The sequence below is a fragment of the Pelophylax lessonae genome, assembly GCF_965119305.1.
Source record: "Pelophylax lessonae genome assembly, chromosome: 11".
Lineage (NCBI taxonomy): Eukaryota > Metazoa > Chordata > Amphibia > Anura > Ranidae > Pelophylax > Pelophylax lessonae.
Window position 1 is genome coordinate 212,295,842 of NC_138778.1, and position 19,572 is coordinate 212,315,413.

The 19,572-nt window shown below is 44.6% G+C and overlaps 1 protein-coding gene across 1 annotated transcript in view; it reads left to right on the forward strand.

Moving 5' to 3' along the window:
• LOC309566295 (interferon regulatory factor 4-like) overlaps positions 1-8,189 on the forward strand; it is a 63,589-nt gene extending 55,400 nt beyond the window's left edge. The window contains exons 8-9 of the mRNA XM_082271400.1: positions 2,988-3,103; positions 8,027-8,189. Of these exons, the coding sequence (XP_082127526.1) occupies positions 2,988-3,103; positions 8,027-8,125 (215 nt within the window). The 3' untranslated portion in view covers positions 8,126-8,189. The remainder of the gene's footprint in view (positions 1-2,987; positions 3,104-8,026) is intronic.
• The last annotated feature ends 11,383 nt before the right edge of the window (positions 8,190-19,572 follow it).

Genomic DNA, 19,572 nt, shown 5'->3' on the forward strand with positions numbered 1-19,572 from the left:
AAAATAGAGCTTTATGGTCACATCCATGATGTTTGAAGAGGCGTCAATAAGATCTATAGTGACAAGATTACCATCCCAACTGTGAAGCATGCTGGTGGCTCACTGATAATTTGGGGGTGTGTGAGCTCTAAAGCCAAGGGGAATCTTGTGAAAATGTATGGCAAGATGAATGCAGTATGTTATCAGAAAATACTGGCAGACAATTTGCATTCTTCTGCAAGAAATCTGCACATGCAACGCTCTTGGACTTTCCAGCACCACAATGACCCAAAGCACAAGGCCAGGCTGACCCTCCAGTGATTACAGCAGAAAAAGGTGAAGGTTTTGGAGTGGCCATCACAGTCTCCTGACCTTAATAGCCACTCTGTGGAGAAATTAAACATGCGGCTCCTGCAAGACGACCAAAGACTTTGCATGACCTGGAGGCGTTTTGCCAAGACGAATGGACAGCTCTACCACCTGCAAGAATTTTGGTTCCTCGGACAACTATTACAAAAGACTGCATGCTGTCATTGAAGCTAAAGTGGGTTTTTAAACAGTATTAAGTACTAAGGGCATTTAGACTTTTGAACAGAGGGGGAATTTCATTGGTTTACTTCTTTCCATGTTTTATTTTGATTGTGCCATTCTTCTATGACCTAGTTACAGAATAGGAATCCCATAACAAATAAAAGAGATGTGTTTTGCCGGCTCACTCATGTTTTCTTTAAAAATGGTACATAGTGTATATTACCAATTCTCCAAGGGAATGCAAACTTTTGACCACAACTGTGTATACATTATACACAATTTGTCATGAAATCAGCAGCAGTGGATGGCCAGATCTGCGTGATTACACTCAGGAAACTGGGACCAGACTGTGTATGCTTTAAGTGAAATTTATTTACAGCAATGAATTCAAACCGCTGCTGTCATCCATTCAATATGTATATAAATAGCGTATTCAAAGCTCCCGTGTTGCCATATAGAGAAGGAGAGGAAGAAACACTCTCATGGTGCAGTATTTCAAATAATTTATTTAAAAAAGAAGGTTGTATTGCACTTACATCAAAGAAGACAGGAATCAGCATGTATTTTATAGGAATCGCCGGTCTGCACTCCACCTGTGTTGCAGCTGACCGGAAATGACGTATGTCAATCACCACCCAACGCCGTTTCGTCAAACCGGCGATTCCTATACAGCTGGAACACAGGTGGAGTGCAGACCGGCGATTCCTATACAATACATGCTGATCCCTGTCTTTGTTGTAAGTGCAATACAACCTTCTTTTTTAAAAAAATGATTTGAAATACTGCACCGTGAGAGTGTTTCTTCCTCTCCCTATCTATATGGCAACACTGGAGCTTTGAATATGCTATTTTTATACATATTGAATGGATGACAGCAGCTGTTTGAATTCATGCCTGTGACCTCACGTATGACATCTTGGATTTTCCCTATATGCGCAATTTGACTCCGTAATAGGGAACAATTAAGTCTGATGAGTGTATAGTGCATCTGCATGCTAGTGGAGAGGAACCTTTCCTATACTCACTGAGGACATTATTCACATGTGGGATTATATATGTACTTCACAATTTTTAATGTATTCTCTATCATTTAAATTAATATGTATTTATTTATTTGTCTTTTCACTATTGTTTATTCACTATAGTGATATGTAGTCCAAAATTTTAAGCAGTGGCCTCTCTGCCGGTCACTAGGACCACTACTTCAAATTGTAGGATGTGGAGCTGTTGGACCTTTTGAAAAGATGTAAAAGCTGAGATTTAAAGTAATAGTAAAGTCTTGTTTTTTTTTTTTTTTTTAAATACCAAGCATGTTATACTTACCTGCTCTATGCAGTTGGCTTTGCAGATAGCAGCCCAGATCCTTCTCTTCTCGGGTCCCTCTTCGGCTCTCCTGGCACCTCCCTCCTGTTGAGTGTCCCCACAGCAAGCAGCTTGCTATGGGGGCACTTGAGTCGAGTCACAGCTTCCTGTGTCCATTCAGACACAGAACCATGACCCGGCCCCACCCCCTCTCTTTCCTGATTCGCTGAATGGATTTGATTGACAGCAGCGGGAGCCAATCATGCCTCGCTACTGTCTCAGCCAATGAGGAGGGGAGTCCCAGGCAGCTTAGACACTCCTGCAACATCGCTTGATAAAGACGGGCTCCGGTAAGTATAAGTGGGGCTGCTGCACACAGGTTTTTTATCTTAAAGGAGTTTTGAAAGCAGAAGGTTTTTAATCTTATTGAATTCTATGCATTAAGATAAAAAGCCTTCTGTGTGCAGCAGCCCCCCTAATAGTTACCTGAACTCCCTCTCGATTCAGCGATGTCCACGACTGTCTCAGCTGTCCAGGATTCCCCTCCGCATTGGCTAAGACACAGCAGAGGTGCCATTGGCTTCCACTGCTGTCAATCAAAGTCCGTTAGCCAATGAGAAGAGAGAGGCGGCAGAGCCGAATCACAGCTCCATGTCTGAATGGATACACGGAGCTGTGACTCGGCTTGGGTGCCCCCATAGCAGGGGCAAGGAGAGCCAAAGAGGGACCTGAAAAGAGGAGGATCTGGGCTGCCCTCTGCAAAACCAACTGCACAGAGGAGGTAGGTATAACATGTTTGGTATATTTATTGAAAAAAAAAAAAAAAGAGACTTTACAATCACTTTAATGCATGGAATGCATTAGGATAAAAAAAAAACCTTCTGCCTTTACAATCCGTTTAAAGAGCATGTCTCCCCTTCAGAAAGGACTGCCCTGAGTCATTGGACAACTCCAACATACTAATTATAGCACACATGAGTATAACAGCATCCAATCATCTTATCCCTTTTGTTGCTAAACCTGAAGTTGAGGAATCAAAGAAAAAACAAACAGGGTTGCTAATAACAGGAGAACTGTTTTTTTTTGCAGACACCTTGATAATTCAGGTCTACATTCTTTTTCTTGCAAGGTGTTTGCTTACCGGTTGCCTTATATATCCTGCCTCTCTGTTCTAGAAATGGAAATGTTCATGACACACAAAGGTCCAGAACCCCAGTACCAGATCCAGCTCTGCTTTGGAGAGGAATACCCTGAGTCATCTGGCAACCTAAAAAAAATGATAACAGCACACGTGAGTATGATGGCACCACCTGCACCTGTAACCTGTAAGGTTGTAAAAAAAAAAAAAAAAACATTTAGCAATGCGTGCAATAAAGAACAGCTGGGAAAACAGGATGAGGAACAAAAACTATTTTCTGACCAAAGCAACCGCCCAGCTTCCATTGTTTCTAAGTGACCTGCGCTAGAAAAAATAAGTCAACTGCCACTGCTGACATTCTTTTAAAAACAGGATTTTTGTACTTATCGTAAAATCCATTTCTCTGAGTTCATTGACGGACACAGCACTCCATTTTCAGAACTAGAGGTTATATCGCTCCCTACAGGAGTAGGACCCTAGGCAGAACTAAGACTTGGCTACGCCTATGGGCAGTCCTAGCTGCTATAGGCCTTTAGTTTAGTAACAAGCAGCGTCAGAGGTATCAAAACTCCATGGAGCGCGGTGTCCGTCGATGAATGAGAAATGGATTTTACGGTTTAAGTACAAAAATGCTATTTTCACTTTTGTTCATTGACGGACACAGAGTTCCATATTCAGAACCATAAGGACATCCCTAAGCAGTGCCAAACATGAGGGGGTGGGACAACAAAAAAAATCCCAAGGCTAAACACAAGAAGCCAACCAGGTAACAGGAGCTCAACATAAACAACAGGAGCCCAACCTGAACAAGACACACCCAAAGAGGGAACAGACCCTCTAAAGATCAGCCTGTATAACCTTGCGGCCAATGTAATGATCCGCAGATGCCAAAACATCCACTTTGTAGAAATTTGTAAAAGTGTGCACCGACGACCAAGTGGCCACCTTGCAAACCTGTGCCACTGAGGCTTGATAATGGAAGGCCCAAGAAGCACTAAGCCCCCGAGTAGAGTGCGCCGTTACAGGGAAAGAAGTAACGTGACCCTTGATAGAATAGGTCTGAGTCACCGTCTGTCTGATCCATCTGGAAGTGGTCACAGAAGGAGCGGACAACCCTTTCTGAGGCCGTCCGTGATCACAAGCAGTGAGTCTGACCTCCGAAAAGACTCAGTGGTTGCCAGATACACCCGAATCGCCCGAACCACATCCAGGGCATGCAGCACAAATTCCTTGGGATGAGCGGGCCTGGGACACAAAGAAGGCAACACAATGTCTTCTTTCAAGTGGAACCAACTTAGGTAGAAACGACGGGCATAAACGAAGAACCACCTTATCTTTGTGGACCGGCGAAAGCAGTGGAATCTCCCGAATATTTTGAAAGAGAGGCTTCTAGAGAACTGAGAGCACCAAGTTCAAATCCTACTGCTGTATAGGAGACCGCACCGGCATACATAAAGAACAACTGGGAAAATAGGAGGAGGAACAAAAAAAATTGTGCTGACCATAGCAACCGCCCAGCTTCCATGTTTCTAGGTGACCTGAGCTAAAATAAATAAGTTAATAAATTAACTGCCACTGCTGACATTCTTTAAAAAAATTAGATTTTTGACTTACCGTAAAATCCATTTCTCTGATGTTCATTGACGGACACAGCTCCTGATCTTCTTAACCATTGGGTTATACTGCCCCCTACAGGAGTAGGCAGAAAAAAAGTCTGGCTACGCCTATGAGCAGTCCCAGGGGGTATACTCCCTTTCTCTGCTATAGGTACTCAGTTTTGTTACAAGCAGTGTCAGAAGAATTACAACTCCACAGAGGGGTGGGTGCTGTGTCCATCAATGAACATCAGAGAAATATTTTTTTCGGTAAGTTAAAAATCCCATTTTCTCTTCCATTCATTGACAGCTACAGCTCCTGATCTTCTTGCCATTGGGACATCCCAAAGCAGTGTTAAACATGAGTGGCGGGAACAGAGATAAATAAATTCCCAAGGCTAAACTATAGAAGATCAGTCAATGCCTTTTTAGAAGTCTGGTCCGCAGACCAGTATTTGAGCCAAAAGAGATGACGAAGGACCACTGCTGAAACAGAGAGCCGAGCTACTAGAGGAGCTGCATCCAAAGAGACATCACAGATAGGTCCGCCAGCTTAGCAAAGGCAGGGGGGAGCTTCTCCCCCTCCAGGTCATAGCGCAAAAGCCTAGCCCATTCGGTCAGAGTCTGCAACACCAGAGCAATAGTGAATATCGGCCTCAGTGCCGAACCAGCCAGAGTGTACATATTGCGGGCCACAGCCTCCGCCTTCCTGTCAGCCGGGTCCTTAAAGGCCTGGGAATCTTCAACCGGAATCATGGTTGCCTTGTTTGATCTGGAAACCGGAGGGTCCACCACCGGTGGAACAGTCCACTTCTTAAAAAGGGACACCTCATAAGGGTATTGCCTAGCAAAATCACCTAGGAACCCCAAGGGGAAAGGGAACACCTTTTCCACTCTGGAAGGCTTGTTAATGCCAAAGGGAACCTGCGCTTCTGCTGCAGCTTCAGCTCCGTCTTCCATCTTTAGGGTCTCACACGCAGTTACAATCAATGCGTCCACCAGTGCCTTTTCGTACATGGTTGCAGAAGTGGAGGAATCCTCCTCACTATCTGAATAACAAGGGCCTGTGGTCGCAGACCCAGCAGGGTGACCCACATGCGCGACGACCGAGTCAGATTCAGGATCTAATGAGACAGATGAGGCAGGGTAAGGCGGGGGGTGCTTTGTGCCAGCCCGTCGGCCAAAAGCCACCTTCAACCAGGACACCAAGGACTCCAGGACCACTGTCAGTGCATCGATGGATGGGACCCATAAGGCCCTGCAGCCTCAGAGAGGGAAACAGGTGGGGAGATGTGCTCTAAAGACTCCATGAGTCCCCGGGGGTACCCCACAAAAAAGTGTAAAACACTGCTAAGGGACAACCCCCACTGCTCTGGCAGCCCACCCGGTTGCCAGCCACAGAGCACCAATCGATCCTCAGTAGAAAGGGAGAAGACCCCACCAGACTTACCACCCCGCAGAAACCAGGCACCTAAACTACCAGGAGAATCTGCACTGCACGAACGGCGATCAGGAAATTAAAACATCCAGAAGTCAGCACCAGGGGATGAGGAGGGGCTCCCATCACCAAAAATCGCAACCCAGAGGGCTCCACTGTCATGAACGCTGCTATTTTCAATGGCAAACCACCGAAAAATGGCCGTCAGACTACACAAACATGACCGCCGTGCATTACACACACAGGCTACAAGAAAATGACAGCACCACGAGGCTCCCAGGGACCCAGGAGGGATCCAGGGACCCAGAAAACAGCACAGGCAGGAAGGGGGGGCCTGGCAGGACCCCACTAGTCACAGCCCCCCCACAGCCGATCACCAGGTCGCCAGAGGCGCACCTCCCCCCCCGCCCCTATGGCCAGCACCCTGCCCCCACCCTAGGTGGTGGACCAGGCCACCCCACAGCCCCAGCGTCAGTGAATATAAGGAACATAGGTTGCTTTTGTTAGGGGAATCAAACCTCTGTGATGGACGAATGATGGCCTCCATGGTCATCTATGGGGGACTATACTAACGCCAGGGCAGCTCTTCTAGAGAGTAGAAGCAACTCCAACTAATAGGCATAAGAAAAAAGTGCAGCATAGACAATCATTTATTGACACACGAAGATTGGGAACTTACAAGATGGTCGTATCAACTGGGCACATAGCAGCATCACTGGGGGTCCATTCCTGACCCTGTAGTTCCGTTTCCCTCAGCCGTCCAGCAGCGGGGTGGGTGGAAGTGTGGAGCCCACACAGGACAGGTGCTTCTGTCCGAGGTCACGATGAAACGCACACCTCACTCGTGGACTGCACAAACATAGTGATGTCAGGGGGCGGTGGCAGTAAACCTCCTTTCCATCGAAATGGGGATTGTCGGCCAGGGGGAACGTTGCCAGGGGCAACTCGGCATGAGACCCGGTCGTATGCGACCTTGCGAGGAGTTTAACAGGCCAGCACCATCCGGTGGGACTATGTCGTGGCCAACCTAGCAATGAGCTGAGGTCTGCACATGCTCGCTGGCCAGACTGGGGTGACCTCTGGATCTAGATTATCAAGCCTGTCGCCCAGTCCAGCAGTTGATTGTAGATCTCACAGGAAAAAATCCAGGAGAAGAAAAAGTCTATCTAAAAAGAAAAAATTGCCAGGAACAGGGATCCCAGCAAATAACTAGGTCCTTACTCTTGACTAGGCAGAAAAAAATTGAGTACCTATAGCAGAGAGAGGGAGTATACCCCCTGGGACTGCCCATAGGCGTAGCCAGACTTTTTTTCTGCCTAGAGTCCTAGTCCTGTAGGGACGGTATAATCCAATGGTTAAAGTGTTTGTATACCCACCTTAATAACTTGTACCTATAGGTTTATAAGGCTTACCTATAGGTACTGTAAATATATCCTAAACTTGCACCGTTTAGGAGATATTTACATTGCATGCAGCCGATGACATCATTGGCGCATACGCTCTGAAGGAACGGCCACCTGTGCTGTTCCTTCAGAGCCCTGTGCCATAAACGGCAGCTCCCGTGCGCATGCGCGGCAGTAATGTCATCACGCCTCCGGCCAATCAGATGGCCGGAGGAGGCGAACCAGGAAGCATGATGGTCGAACATGTCTGCCGTGTTACAGGTGAGCGGGCGGCACTTCGGGGGCTTCGTTCTAAGGTAAGTATTTGATAATGAGCTAGTTTTTTTTTTTTCTGAGGTTTACAACCTCTTTAAGAAGATCAGGAGCTGTGTCCATCAATAAACGAAAGAGAAAAATCTATATGTTTATGGCCAGTTTAGGATTCTTTGAGTCAGCTAGGAGTCATTTAATGGAAAGGAAAGGAAAATGTCTGCAATGCCCATGGCACTCATATATCCACTGCTTTCTCTTTTTGCAGAAAGAAATGCAAGCTAGCATTATAATGGTTGTTGTGTGGAGCAACTGCAGTCCATAATGACCTTACTGTTCCCTCGTTCCGCTGCGACCTCATCTCTACTAATCTTCTCCCATCTCTTCTCAGGTTGAGCCTGTGTTCGCTCGGGAACTTCTTGAACAAGCAAAGATGAAACTGAGGAATGAGCCTGCAAGTCCAAATCTACTTTCACGTAGTCCTCTATGAACAGATATGTTCTACAATGGTTAGCCCCAATGTAAATTGAGTTGTCGGGGCTTGTTGGAAGTTGTGGTTCATGTATCAGTTCATCAAAAATAACCTAAACTGTCTTGGTTCTTTCATGATCTCTTCTGCATGGGAGCCCTAAAACCACTAAACTGGCCTTCTCAAATTACCTTCTCTCTAATACCCTTTCTTGGCTTGATCTTTGAAATTTTCCATCAAGATCAGTGGTCTCCAAACTGTGGCCTCCTAATGACACCAGTGATGGTGCAGAATTCTTACCAATGACACCAACAAAGGGGCACAGTTCTTCCCAATGACACCAACGATGGGGCCCAATGACAAAAATTATGGGGCACGATTCCTCCCAAGGGCACCAATGATGGGGCCCAAACAATACCAATAATGGGGCACAATTCCTCCCAATGACACCAGCAATGGGGCACAATTCCTCCCAATGACACCAGCAATGGGGCACATATCCTCCCAGTGACACAAGTGATGGGGAACAATTCCTCCCAAAAACACCAACATTGGAGCACAATTCCTCCCTAAAACACCAACATTAGGGGCACAATTTCCCCCAATGACACCACCTATAGGGGAACATTCCTCCCAGTGACACCAGCAATGTGGCACAATTCCTCCCAGTGACACCAGTGAAGAGGCCCAATGACACCAATATTGGGGCAAAATTCCTCCCAATAACACCAAGGATGTGGGCACAATTCTTCCCAAGGACACCAATAATGAGGCCCAATTCCTCCCAATGACATTGATGGGGCACAGTTCCTCCCAATGACACCAATAATGGGGCCCCATTCCCCCGATGACATATACGATGGGACACAATTTCTCCCAGTGACACCAGTGATGAGGCCCAATGACACCAATATTGGAGCAAAATTCCTCCCAATAACACCAAGGATGGGGCACAATTCCTCCCAAGGACACCAAAATGAGGCACAATTCCTCCCAATGACATCAACGATGGGGCACAGTTCCTCCCAATGACACCAATAATGGGGCCCGATTCCCCCGATGACATATACGATGGGGCACAATTTCTCCCAGTGACACCAGTGATGAGGCCCAATGACACCAAGGATGGGGCACAATTCCTCCCAATTACATCAGCAATGGGGCACAATTCCTTTCAGTGACACAAATGATGGGGCGTAATTCCACCCAAAAACACCAACAATGGGGCATAATTCCTCCTTAAAACACCAACAATAGGGGCACAATGTCCCCCAATGACACCAGCGATGGGACACAATTCCTCCCAATGACACCAGTGATGGGGCATAATTCCTCCCAATGACACCAGCAATGTGGCACAATTCCTCCTAATGATTCCAGTGATGAGGCCCAATGACACCAAGGATGGGGCACAATTCCTCCCAATGACACCAAGGATGGGGCACAATTCCTCCCAATGACACCAAGGATGGGGTACAATTCCTCCCAAGTACACCAATAATGGGGCACAATTCTTCCGATGACATATACGACAGGGCGCAATTCCTCTCACCGAGGTAAGAAAAGCTGAGGCATTTTTTACACTCACTGATGCTGGGACATTTTCTATTCCCGATGGCCACAGTCAGGCCCCCCTCAAGTCTGAAGGACAGTAAACTGGCTCTTTGTGTAGAAAGTTTGGAGACCCCTGATCTGGATGAACGTAGTGCCTGTATGCAAGAGTGTAAAAACCCCTCACTAGATATTTATAGCGCCTCTGTAAATGCTAAAAAACTCTTTTGAACTTTAGTGTGGGGAAAAAAAACTGTTCAGAGCCAATCTATACTCAAGAAATAAACCTTAATTGTACAACCTACAATGAATGGTCAACTTGACCCTTCAACTCACCATACACGTTACAATCTGACCATAAAGTCTTTGTACAGTCAACTTTAGATCTACCAAAACTATATAATATGAGGATCTACCTAAACTTTACAAACTTCGTCCAATCATGCAGGTCCTTGCATTAGGTTGATCTAATGGAGATTTTGTAGTCAGAGCGTAAAGTGTTGTAAACGTCATAACATTATATTTAATAACTAACCTTTCTTATACAATGAACACACAATCTGACCCTGAAACATCCTAAAAAAAACAAGCAGTATTTGTCACCTATACATCCTAAACGAACGCCCAGTTAAACTTTATACACCTATCCTTAGAGTCCAATCTGACTATTTGACTTCATTCTCCCTACACTGAGAAGACCCAATACAATGTATGTCCCTATGCTGTGAATTTGCATATAACTGATTGTTGTAAATATAAAAGCCTTTTTTTGCAATAAATACACTTGTTTTTGTTTCATTTGTAATAAATACCAAGAGTCACTCCGACTCCTGGCTGCTTGAGATCGCACAAGACTATATCATGGACTTTGATTGAACGCAAAAAGTCAAGACTTGCTGCTTTCTTCTAGGGAACATCTAGAAATGAAAATTGTGCCTAACAAATACCCTAAATATCTACCCTTTTTCCTAAATTCCTTCTAAAAAAATACATACTTTCCATTCCTAGGCACTCCTTTTCTGTAGCATAGCTCTGTATCTGCAGTGTGAGATCATCTAAGGCTCCATGTACACGGGACGTTAGAATAAACGTCCTGCAAAGCTATTTCTGACGCCGGGAAAAAGCAGCTGTTAAACGTGCTTTCAGTAGCTTTTTCCATTGGTGTTATTGCACGTTTGGCCACGTTGCTTTTAGCAGAGTTTTTCTGCCTCCATACAAAATCAATGGTTCCCTATGGGAGTCTATTGATTTGAATGGAAGTCGCACCGCAAGTCGGATTCGACTTGCGGCGCGACCTGCACTATGAGAATCTTGAGGGGGAACTCCACGCCAAAAATGGGAAAAAAACTGCGTGGGGGTCCCCCCCAGGTTCCAAACCAGGCCCTTCGGGTCCGGTATGGAATTTGAGGGTAGCCCCACGCCGAAAAAACGGCGTGGGGTCCCCCCCAAAATCCATACCAGACCCTTATCCGAGCATGCAGCCCAGCAGGCCAGGAAAGGGGAGGGGACGAATGAGTGGCCCCACCCCCCCTGGACCACACCAGGCCACATGCCCTCAACATGGGGGGGTGTTGGTGCTTTGGGGCAGGGGGAGCTCTGCACCCCCCACCTCAAAGCACCTTGCCCCCATGTTGATGAGGACAAGGGCCTCATCCCCACAACCCTGGCCGATGGTTGTGGGGGTCTGCGGGCAGGGGGCTCATCGGAATCTGGAAGCCCCCTTTAACAAGGGGGCCCCCTAGATCCCGGACCCCCTCCCTATGTGAATGGGTATGGGGTACACTGTACCCCTACTCATTCACCACATAAAAGGCAGTGTATGGAAATAAGGACAGGAGACGTTTTGGAAAGTTTATTAAAAATCTTCATCCGGCTCTTCTTGTCTTCTCCTCTCCGGGGGTCTTCTGCTCTTTTGCTGTCCCCTCCTCTCCGGGGTCTTCTGCTCTTTTGCTGTCCGCCCTTCTGCTGTCCTCTCTTCTTTTCTTCTCCTCTCCGGTCTTCTGCTCTTTTGCTGTCGGCTCTTCTTCTTCCTCCGGTCCTCCGACGACGACGTCTCCGGTGATTATGCCAGTCTCCGGTCTCTGCAGCAGAAGGGCGGACAGCAAAAGAGCACAAGACCCCGGAGAGGAGCGGACAGCAAAAGAGCAGAAGACCCCCGGAGAGGAGAAGACAAGAAGAGCCGGATGAAGATTTTTAATAAACTTTCCAAAACGTCTCCTGTCCTTATTTCCATACACTGCCTTTTATGTGGTGAATGAGTAGGGGTACAGTGTACCCCATACCCATTCACATAGGGAGGGGGTCCGAGATCTGGGGGGCCCCCTTGTTAAAGGGGGCTTCCAGATTCCGATGAGCCCCCTGCCTGCAGACCCCCACAACCACCAGCCAGGGTTGTGGGGATGAGGCCCTTGTCCTCATCAACATGGGGGCAAGGTGCTTTGAGGTGGGGGGTGCAGAGCTCCCCCTGCCCCAAAGCACCAACACCCCCCCATGTTGAGGGCATGTGGCCTGGTGTGGTCCAGGGGGGGTGAGGCCGCTTGCTCGACCCCTTTCCTGGCCTGCTGGGCTGCATGCTCAGATAAGGGTCTGGTATGGATTTTGGGGGGGACCCCACGCCGTTTTTTCGGCGTGGGGCTACCCTCAAATTCCATACCGGACCCGAAGGGCCTGGTTTGGAACCTGGGGGGGAACCCCACGCAGTTTTTTTCCCATTTTTGGCGTGGAGTTTCCCCTCAAGATTCTCACAGTGCAGGTCGCGCCGCAAGTCGGATCCGACTTGCGGTGCGACTTCCATTCAAATCAATAGGCTCCCATAGGGAACCATTGATTTTGAATGGAAGAAAAAAAACGTATAACGTGGCTGAATGTAGGTTCATCACGTTCAGTCACGTATAGTCACGTTCGGCCGCGTTTCTGCGTTTGAAACGCCGGGAAACACACGTTCGAACGCAAATAATTGCGTTCTAAAAAAAGTCCCTGAACGCAACTGCCTGCAAATGACTGTAAACGACCATGTGTACATGGACAGATAAGATAACATGGAGCTGCGTTCAGGGGCTTCTAAAAAAAATGCCCAACTGCTCCTAAACGGCCATTTCCAGCGTCCCGTGTACATGGAGCCTGAGGCAGCGGTCCCCAACCTTTTTTTTTAAATTCTTTTTATTTCAATATGTGCATAAAAACGAACATTCCAAACGTCCTTTCAACAAAGGGACAAAACAATATAAAATAAAAAAATTATACAATATCCAAATAATTATCTGTTTACTTAGTATTCATAATCTCTTTATGCCAAGGTATATCCATTTAGCTTAATTGATCGCCGTTGTCCCGGTGTGCCCCAACCCCTTGCTCCATTGCATTCATAGATTTATTTCCTCATCATACTATGTGCATCCCTCTATATCCTCTTAGTTATCTCCTTATATTCAACCATTGGTTAATGTTGATTGACTCAAATTATCCCAATTTTATTATATTTCGTTGAGCATCCTCTATGCATATACAATACTTTTTCAAATGGTAAAATCTGATTTACCGCTCCTATCCAGTTCTTAACAACAGGGGGCTTCACTTGAATCCACTTAACTGTGATTGTTTTCCTTGCCATAAACAGCGTTTCTCTAAGCATTATCTTGTGATATCTAGACCATGTTATTTCATCTAATATGCAAACAGGTTTCTGGGGTCAAAGGTACAGGCATATTCAGGACAGAGGATAATATTTGAATTATTTCCTGCCAGAATCTTGATATCACTGGACAAAACCACATAATATGTATAAAGTCTTCCCGCTTAGCACTGCATCTCAAACATTTAGGAGATGCAATGCTTTGCATTGCATAAAGTCTACTTGGAGAGAGATATGATTGATGTAGCATATATAATTGTATTAACCTATTGTTTGCTGCTGGCGATACATATAAATAGGATGAACAGGCTTCTTTCCAATCTTCATCAGTTAAATTGGGAATTATTTCCTGCCATTTTGTTCTTATTGCAAGGGATTCATTCCTGAATTAACCCTGGTTAAATGTGCATATATTTTAGAGATTAATCCTTTAGGGCCCTGGGACCTAAGGATACCAATCATTGGATATCTAGAGATCCCAGGTCCCAAAACTCCAAATTGCGCTTGTAACGCATGTCGCAACTGTAGGTATCTATATAATGAGGTATGTGGTATATCATATTTCATTTGTATATCTGAAAAAGAGTACATATGTGTTATTTCATATACGTCTGCAAGGACGGATATCCCTTTTTGTTCCCAGAACTGATACTCTACCAATTGTTTCAGTTGATTAAACATTGGGTTTTGCCATAGTGGGAAATCCATGTTTATTTGTGTGTTTCCCTCTATACGTTTTGCCTCTCTCCATATTGTACGAGCTAATGTTAACATTGGTATTTGCTTATATTTTAATTTATTCAAAGGTGCTTCTAGGGCTATAAGTAAATTATCGATTTGTAAAACATGAGCCAGGTGTGATTCTACCATCTGTAGTGTTACTGGTACTATCCATCCTGTGAGATGTTTAAGTTGTCCAGCGAGATAGTATCTGTATATATTAGGAAGTGCCATACCTGCTTCTGTTTTAGCTCTCTGAAGTGTGGTTAACTTTATTCTATTTCTACCCTTTCCCCAAATAAATGTGGTAAATAGGGCATCTATTTTTTTAAAAATAGTTTTAGGGACTATAACCGACATATGTGAAAAAATGTATAAACATTTCGGTAATAGGACCATCTTGATTAAATTTATTCTCCCTGCAACTGAAAGTGGTAATTTAGCCCAAGTAGCTAATTTAGTTTTAATTGTGGTCATGAGTGGATTAAGGTTAGCCTGTAAAGCTGCTTGTGGTAATCTTGTAATATTTATTCCCAGGTATTTGAAAGAGGACACTACCTTTAATAAACTTGAATCCTTGCTTAGTGTGAGTAGTTGTGGTTGCAATGGCATAAGAGAGGATTTTTGCCAATTAATTTTAAGGCCTGAATAAGAACCAAATAGTTCTATTATATGCATAGCTGCTTCCAATGATCCATGTGCATCATTTAAATATAAAACAAGATCATCAGCATATAATCCCACTATATCTATCCTTTCTGCCAATGTAATGCCCCATACAGAAGGGGTTTGCCGAAGTCGAAGTGCCAAAGATTCAATAGCTACTGAAAATAAGAGTGGTGATAGAGGGCATCCCTGCTGGGTGCCTCTATATAATGGTATGGCCTTGGTTAAAAAGCCATTTACCAACAGCTGAGAAGTTGGATTTAGATACATTATTTCCACCCAAGTACAGAATTTCTCCCCAAATCCAAATGCCCTAAGCACTGCCTGCAAAAAGGGCCATTCAATAGAATCAAAAGCCTTTGCTGTATCAAGAGAGGCCAAGACACTTGAGTCTGGTAGTTGATCTCTAAGCTGAGCTATAAGTTGTGTTCTTCGAAGATTTATAGATGTGGATTTTCCTGGCATAAATCCAGTTTGATCTGGATGTATAATATTAAGTATTACATTGTTTAATCTATGGGCCAAAATTTTTGCAAGAATTTTGTAGTCTGTATTTAATAATGATATGGGTCGGTATGAAGCACAGTCTGTTAAATTTTTATCTGGTTTTGGAATTAGTACTACTGTAGCTAAATACATGGATTCAGGAAGTCTTTTTACCCTGAAAGCTGCATCAAATACTTGAACTAGCACTGGGGCAAGAATATCCACGTATTTACTATATATTTCTAACGGAAGTCCGTCTGGTCCTGAAGCCTTTCCTATTGCTAAACTTGTTATTGCTCTTCTTACTTCTTCCTCGCTTGGATTTTCCTCTAATAATTTAACCTGCTCGGTCGTTAAGGCTGGAAAGTGTATTTCACTCAGATACGTTGAAATTTCATCTGCATTATACGTAAGAGAGGTGGCATACATATCAGTATAAAACGTGTGAAAGCATGACATAATACCAGCCATATCCCTTACGCATTCCCCATCAGGGCGCTGTATATTAGTTATAACTAAACTTGTACTTTGTTGCTTAGCCATATGTGCTAAAAGACGACTTGAAGTATTCCCTTGTTCAAAGTACTTCTGTTGATATTCAAATTGTTTGTATTTAGCTATTGCTGCTATATGTGTAGTATATTTTCTTACTGTCATTTCCCATTTTTCCCTATTTATTTCAGTTGGTGTTTTCAAAAACGCAGCTTCTGTATCTCTACATTGCTCTTCTAGATCTTCCGTTTCCTGCCTGGTGGCTCTTTTAATATATGATATAGTTGATCTAAGTGCCCCCCGTAGATATGCTTTCAAGGTATCCCAAAAGATCAAATCTCTTTGGGATCCATGTATTTCTAAAAATATCTGCAATTGTTCAGGTATACGATCGTGCGTTCCAATCTGTGATAACCAATATGGCTGAAATTTCCAGTTTTGCTTCATTCCCTCAATTCCTATTGCTATATTTACCAGGAGTGGTGAGTGATCAGACACTCCTCTAATCAAATATTCAACAGAGACAACCCTAGAAATAATTTTATCATTTCCCAGCGCCAGATCTATTCTTGACAGACATCCCCTTCCTGGGATGGCCCAGGAATAAGCCCTGGTCTGGGGATTAAGCATTCTCCACAAATCTCTCCATCCAAATTCCTCCCCTAACTCACGAAGCATAAGTGGTTTTCGAGTTCTTTTTAGGGGGGGTCCATGCCTGTCCACCAGCGGGTCCCACAGAGGATTAAAGTCTCCCAGGCATAGCACTAATGCCTCTGGGTATAAACTTGCAAATAGCATAGCTTCTTTAATTATACTTAATGTAGCAGGTGGTGGATTATATATACATAAAATAACAAATGGTATATCATACACTTGAGCTCGTACAAATACATATTGCCCTTCAGGGTCTACCTTTTTTTGAAAGCACTTCCATGGTACCGACCTATGGACAAGCAATGAAACCTCCCTTGCATATGTTGAATAGCTCGAGTGTATTGACCATTGGATCCAGGGTTTACACAATTGGTTTGTTGTATCTGGGATCATATGTGTCTCTTGCAGGCATATAATTTGTGCTTTAGTTTGTAATATATTTGTAATTACCTGGGATCTCTTCTGGGGGGTCCCTAGACCCCTAACATTCCATGATAGGAACCCACATTTTGTAGTCATCTTAGAGGTTTTTTTCTATATATAGCTGTAGGTTCACTTCCCAAAAGGGATCCCATATATCTAACCGTCTATCTATATATGACATTTATCATGATAATACCCCATAGCAATGTACTCCTTATATTTTATACCAATATAATTATTGAGGTCAGTTGGGCACACCAGGACACAGAGATCTTCAAAAGTAATAAGAAAAAATATGAAAAAGAAAAAAAAGAGAGAAAAAAAAAAAAATCACAAACAAAATTACCAAAAAAAAAATATTTTGTTTTAAAAAGAAAAATCATCATGCACATATAGCAAAATTTTGACCAATAGGTCTTACTCCAAAACAAAAACAATGGGACATTGCCCGAGCATACAAACATTTGCATGAAAGGACAATATAGCTGCGGCCTCCACTCAAGCTCCCACCTTACTCTCAGAAAAATGTCATGTTTTCCTCTAAGAAATAAAAAAGGAATTTTGCTTAGCCATCAAAAAAATAAAAAAAAATGGCCCAAAGAATTACCAGTGGTGGGAGGAGGGAGGGAGGGGAAGAGGAACCCCGGAAAAAAAAAAAACGCACACAAAAAAAAACACGCACAAAAAAAAAAAAAAAAAACACGCACACAAAAAAAAAATATAAAACAAAAAAAAAACCCCATAGTTCCTTAACTCCCAGTCCCTCCACTCCCCCCGCCTTGTCATTCCATCACCCACATGCTTCTTTTGTTTTTTCCTTTTTCTTGTATCCTTCACCAGGAAAAAAGAGAAAGTTTTCATTACAAGGAAAATAGCAAGATTCTTCTTTCCGTTCACTTTATAGTTCCTTTCGAACAAAGCCATTCTTGTATACTCTCCGGAGTATTGAAGAAATATATTTTCCCATCTTCCTCCACCCTCATCCTCGCAGGGTATGACATGGAGTAGCTAATGTGTCGTTCTCTTAATTTTTTTTTTAACTTCAAAAAAGGTAGCTCTCAATTTTTGTAAATCTATTGAAAAATCAGGGAAAAAAAACACTTGTGCGTTTTCATATTGAATGGTGCCCTTTTGTCTTGCTTTCCGTAGTATAAGATCCCGATCTTTACAATTCAAAAATCGTGCAAGTAAAGGTCTTGCAGGGGCTCCAGGGGCTGGTGGTTTTGCAGGAATTCTATGGGCTCTTTCTACTGCAAATGCTGTGGAGAAAGTAGTATCAGGAAATAGGGTTTTAATCCATGTCTCCACAAAATCCCCTCAGCCCTCTCCGGTAAGCCCACAAATCTGATATTATTACGTCTTAAATCGGTTTTCTAAGTCATCAACTTTTTGATTAAGGTATGTTACTTGCTTTTCAGCTGCTAATATACGATTTGGCACTGGCACTACGATTTTTTCAGCCTCTGCCATCCGCTCTCTCACAGCCTGCAGATCATGGTGTATTAAACCAATATCCATTCTAATTTCCTCCATTTTACCAGTCAACATAGTATTACCTGCAGTTATAGCAGCCATAAGTTGAGAATGTACCTGTTCAAGTGAGAGTTTTGCTGGTTTCTCCGCCGGCATGTTGCTCTGTGTATTGCTGCTGATTCCTCCCCTCCGTGTGTTTGGTGGGCTCCGACCTATCTCCTGCTTCTCGGTCCGCACAAACTCAAACGTTCTGTTGCGTAGCAGGACGTTCCTTACTTGTCTCCTTACTCATATTGCCCGGTATGTATCACAAGCTGCCGCAATACTCGCATGGATGTCTGGATCAAGGTGGGTATCAAGGTGCACCGCATGGAGCTCGAGTGGAGGCCTGCAGAGCTTCGATCACATGCAGCCAGCCATCTTGCTGGCTAGCCACGCCCCGGGGGATGTCACCATCCCCAACCTTTTTGGCACCAGGTACCAGTTTCACAACAGTCAATTTTCACAGGGACTGGGGGGGGGGGGGGTTGGGGGGTTGGGGGAGGGGATATTCATGGAGATTATCCTTAGTCCCACTCTACAGCATAGTCCCCCCTTTATATCAGTGTCCTCAGTTCCCCTTCACATCACAGCCACCCTTTACATTGTAGTACCCTTTACAGCGCAGTCCCCTTTACATCACAGTGCTCCTTTACATTAATGTAAAGGGGACTGCACTGTAAAGGGGGCACTGTGATATAAAGGGGACTGCACTGTAAAGGGGGCACTGTGATATAAATGGACTGCACTGTAAAGGGGGCACTGTGATATAAATGGACTGCACTGTAAAGGGGCACTGTAATGATTACAATAATGAACTTTAGATCAACTTTAATGATTACAGTGCCCCTTTACAGTGCAGTCCCCTTTATATTACAGTGCCCCTAGCAATCCATCCTCCATCACAGTGCCCCTGCAGTTTGCTCTCCCTCCCCCCCCCTTTTCCTCTCAAATATGTCACTTCCCCATTCTAATGTCTGCCTCCCCTGCACAGGACTCCTATCTTGGGCAGGGCAGAGTCTGTTATAGGTCTGTTGTCCTTTGCCAGCTTTCCCACCCACCTGATGATGTCATCCTATCAGCAGGGCAGGAGGAGCTCTCCATTCTGATCTGCAGCTCCCCCCCCCCCCCCCGCTGATTAGATGAGATCACCGGGTGGGCAGGGGACACACACATGGGCATGGCTGCAGAAGGTGAGCGGCAACCACGGTATATGATAGCCTTGTGCGGACCGCATTTGCCACGTCTCTCCTGCTCTGTGGCCAGTCATCAACAGGCTGCAGACCGGTCCATGGCCTGGGGACCACTGATCTAAGATACTACTACCTCTGAC